Source organism: Pelobates fuscus, chromosome 5, assembly GCF_036172605.1.
Source record: "Pelobates fuscus isolate aPelFus1 chromosome 5, aPelFus1.pri, whole genome shotgun sequence".
NCBI lineage: Eukaryota > Metazoa > Chordata > Amphibia > Anura > Pelobatidae > Pelobates > Pelobates fuscus.
Genome location: NC_086321.1, coordinates 181,673,595 through 181,677,108, shown reverse-complemented (window position 1 = coordinate 181,677,108; position 3,514 = coordinate 181,673,595). Strand labels below are relative to the sequence as shown.

Genomic DNA, 3,514 nt, shown 5'->3' with positions numbered 1-3,514 from the left:
CTAATGGCTGACTAGGGAGGAGTTAACCATAGCAGGTAATTATTGCAGTTTATAAAAACTGCAATAATTACATGCTCAGGGTTAAGGGTTATGGGACATTTCACCCAGACAATTTCAATGAGCTGAAGTGGTCTGGGTGCCTACAGTTAAGGGTTAAGCAGTTCACTATTAATCATAATTGTTTACAAATAAGTAAACAAACTTTGTTTTGAGAAGAGAAAAGGGTATCTTAAAATTGATGTATACATGAGAATGCTACATTTATTGAACGGTTTAGTGTGCCAATCTGTCAAAAATTGAGATATAGCAACTCAAGTAAGCAGAAGCTAAAATTGAAAAAAACTAAAAAAAATAAGTCAAATACATAGTTATTGATGCAGAATTTGTGAAGTTAAGGGAGGTCTTTGATTGTTAAGGAGATAAGAGTAAAGTCCACCTGGCTCGACATATCACAAATTAATACATTATTAAGAATTATCTGTCAAACTGTTCTAGAACAATTTCTGAAAAAAGAGGGATTGCACCAAAAAAAATCTGAACTATAACTACATTGAGCTGTAATCTTTAGAGTGCTCGTCTAGATGAAAACAAAATTCCAACTTTACTTTTTTTAGTTTACAAATTATTTTGTATTTGTCTAATTGATATCAAATGTGTAAACAAACTTATATCTCTTTTCTGCCTTAAATGAACACTCCCAGGGCCCTGGTAACCTTCCCTCATCCCCCATATAGGTAGTAAAACAGTTTGAACTCAAGTGGCGTCTGCTGTATGCTATTGGGAGTCATTTACAGCTGAGATCATGGAGCCAGCATGGAGCTTTCTTTAGCTCTCCTAAGCTATTTCCTTCCAGATCATTAACTGGTCATTCTCAGACAATGAACTAAGCACTGCTCTGCCATTAGGTTATGGAGGAGATGACAGGCACCCAGCATAGCCAGATATGTTGTAAAATCATTTTAAAATGGCATGACTACTTACATCAGGGGTGCTAGGGCACACACCATAACAACTAAGCTGTGCTGTAGTGGTTATGGTGTTTGTAGTGTTCCTTTAAGATATAGCCTACAGTACAATGGGAGAAGCAGGAAGTGAGTTGTGTATGTGTACTTACACCCGTAGAAAACAAATTGTCCAGCACAAACCTTCAAGAAAAGTGATTTTTGTATTAAAGGAACACAAGTACAAATCACTGTTTAATAGACATATTCCAAATGAATACATGCAGGCATTTTTCACACGTGTATTGATTAGGGGCATATCTTAAAAGAGCTTGCAAAAGCAGCAGTTCTTATAAGCTGCAATCTTTCAAGCCCGGTCCTTTCCCCCCCTGAACAGACTTTCAGTCACAGGAAAATAATCAATCAGAGGCTCTCATTGGGAAGCATCTGAAGCTCTCCCTCCATGCACGCACAGCCTTCGGACCTGAGGTCTGAGAAGGAGGTATAAAGGGGGAAGGCAGGCGCACTTGAGTAGAGCTCGTCTGCAACTATGTTTAGATCCAGGAAGAAACCTCCCTGGCTGCTTGATTAATTCATTATTTATAAAAGTGCTGACTTCTCAAAGAAATTAGCACTTTTATAGACTGTTATTATAAAGGGAAACTCCTCACCCACATAGCACTTCAGCAAGCAGAAGCATTTTATTGGTGTGGAGTGATCCTTGAAAGTGCAAATTTAATGGTTGATATATCAGCCCTTCAAGGCCTTTATCACACCTCCAAACATTTGAAAGAGGGACACTAATTTTAGAGGTTTGAGTGAATGAGAATAAAATTCAACAAAAATCCACAATATATTTACACGATTGTTTTATTTATTTAACCTGTGCACACATTGCCTTCTCATTGCCTTTTTTACATCTTTGTTTTTCAAAGTGTAAATTAATGGGTTCAACATTGGCGATATAACAGAATACAAAACTGAGATCACCCTGTCTTTACCCAATGAGTATAATGAAATTGGTCTCACATAACTAAACAGTACACTACCATAGTAAAGGACCACCACCATTATATGAGAGGCACAGGTAGAAAATGCTTTCTGCCTTCCATCAGTGCGCTTGATTTTTTTTATTGTTACTATAATGTATATGTATGATATAATGATGCATATGAAGGGTGTCCACCCTATGAATACACCTATCGTTAGTAGCAAGACTTCATTAATAGATGTATCTTCGCATGACATGGAGATTAGTGGAGGTATGTCACAGTAGAAATAATTGATCTTGTTGTGACAGAAATGTAATCGAAAAGTAAAATATGTGTGGATTAGAGAATTCACAAGGCCACTGAGCCACGAAATAAGAGCTAGGCATGCACACTGTTTATGATTCATTATTACAGAATATCTAAGGGGATTGCATATGGCTAGAAAACGATCATACGACATTATACAAAGAAGGACACACTCAGTACCAACAAATGTTATGAAGAAATACATCTGAATTGCACACCCTATGAATGTGATAGTTTTTCTCTTCACAATAAGTATTTGTAACATTTTTGGCATGGTGGTGGATGTGTAGCAGATGTCTAGGAAAGATAAATTTTGCAAGAAGAAGTACATTGGTGTGTGTAGATATTTATCTAGTTGTGACACAACAATGATTGACACATTCCCTGCTAAAGTAAGGATGTAGAGAAGAAGGAGACTGCAGAAGACTGGGGCCTGATATTTAGAATTATCTGACAATCCAATAATGATAAATTCTGTAAGCATTGATCTATTTACTTTCATTATGTTTGATATCTACCTTAAAATATTATGAAAATATGATCAATATATTCGTAAGTATTTTAATGAATATTAGGAATATTTTATTGAATGCTAGGGATGGTAGATTTAAATGCAGTTAAGTCAATGTTTGGTTTCCTGAAGAAAAAGCAGCTACATAAAATATCTAATATTCTTTTGTTCTGTTTTTTAAAGTATGCATACCATTTTTCAGAATTTACATGTAAATTTGTGTATATTTCGTTATAAAACCATGCCTAAGATTATCAGGGATACTGCACACTCGTCAGCTGAATTCTACTTCATAGTTTCAATTCAATGGCATATATTAATTTAGATTTAAAAAGAGATTTAACTTTATCAAGAGCAACTGGCTTGCACCTCTGCTGATGTTCATCTAAAGAATGAAAAAAGAAGAACACATTAAAGCTGTTTGGACTGTTCCTGTACATACATGTATAATATCAACATATCCTCTCAAATATAATTTTTTTTAAGAAAAATACAGTTGCATTATTTCTTGTCTTTCTTCACAATTTAAATTTGGTTTGGATGGATCAAATTTTGTCAATAATATGGTGTTTTGGTTCAAACGAATATCACCCATGCAATCGTTTTGGGAAAGAGTATTTGGATGAATTAAATGGCACACAATTGTGCCTGTTATTGTACTGCAAAATATAAATAATAGGAAATTATAAATATAGTTTTGCAGTATACTATTAGGCATATATTGCACCATTTTATATATTAATTAAATATATAATATATATACA

The 3,514-nt window shown here is 34.6% G+C and overlaps 1 protein-coding gene across 1 annotated transcript; it reads right to left on the bottom strand.

Annotated features, from left to right (window-relative positions):
* Positions 1-1,727: 1,727 nt before the first annotated feature.
* LOC134612685 (olfactory receptor 5V1-like) lies at positions 1,728-2,741 on the bottom strand. The gene has a single exon (XM_063457105.1). It carries the CDS (start codon positions 2,739-2,741, stop codon positions 1,812-1,814), a length of 930 nt encoding a protein of 309 aa, XP_063313175.1. The 3' UTR covers positions 1,728-1,811.
* Between the last annotated feature and the right edge of the window lie 773 nt (positions 2,742-3,514).

Coding starts and splice junctions, on each gene's coding strand:
- LOC134612685 (XM_063457105.1), bottom strand. CDS start 2,741: ATGAAAGTAAATAGATCAATGCTTACAGAATTTATCATTATTGGATTG.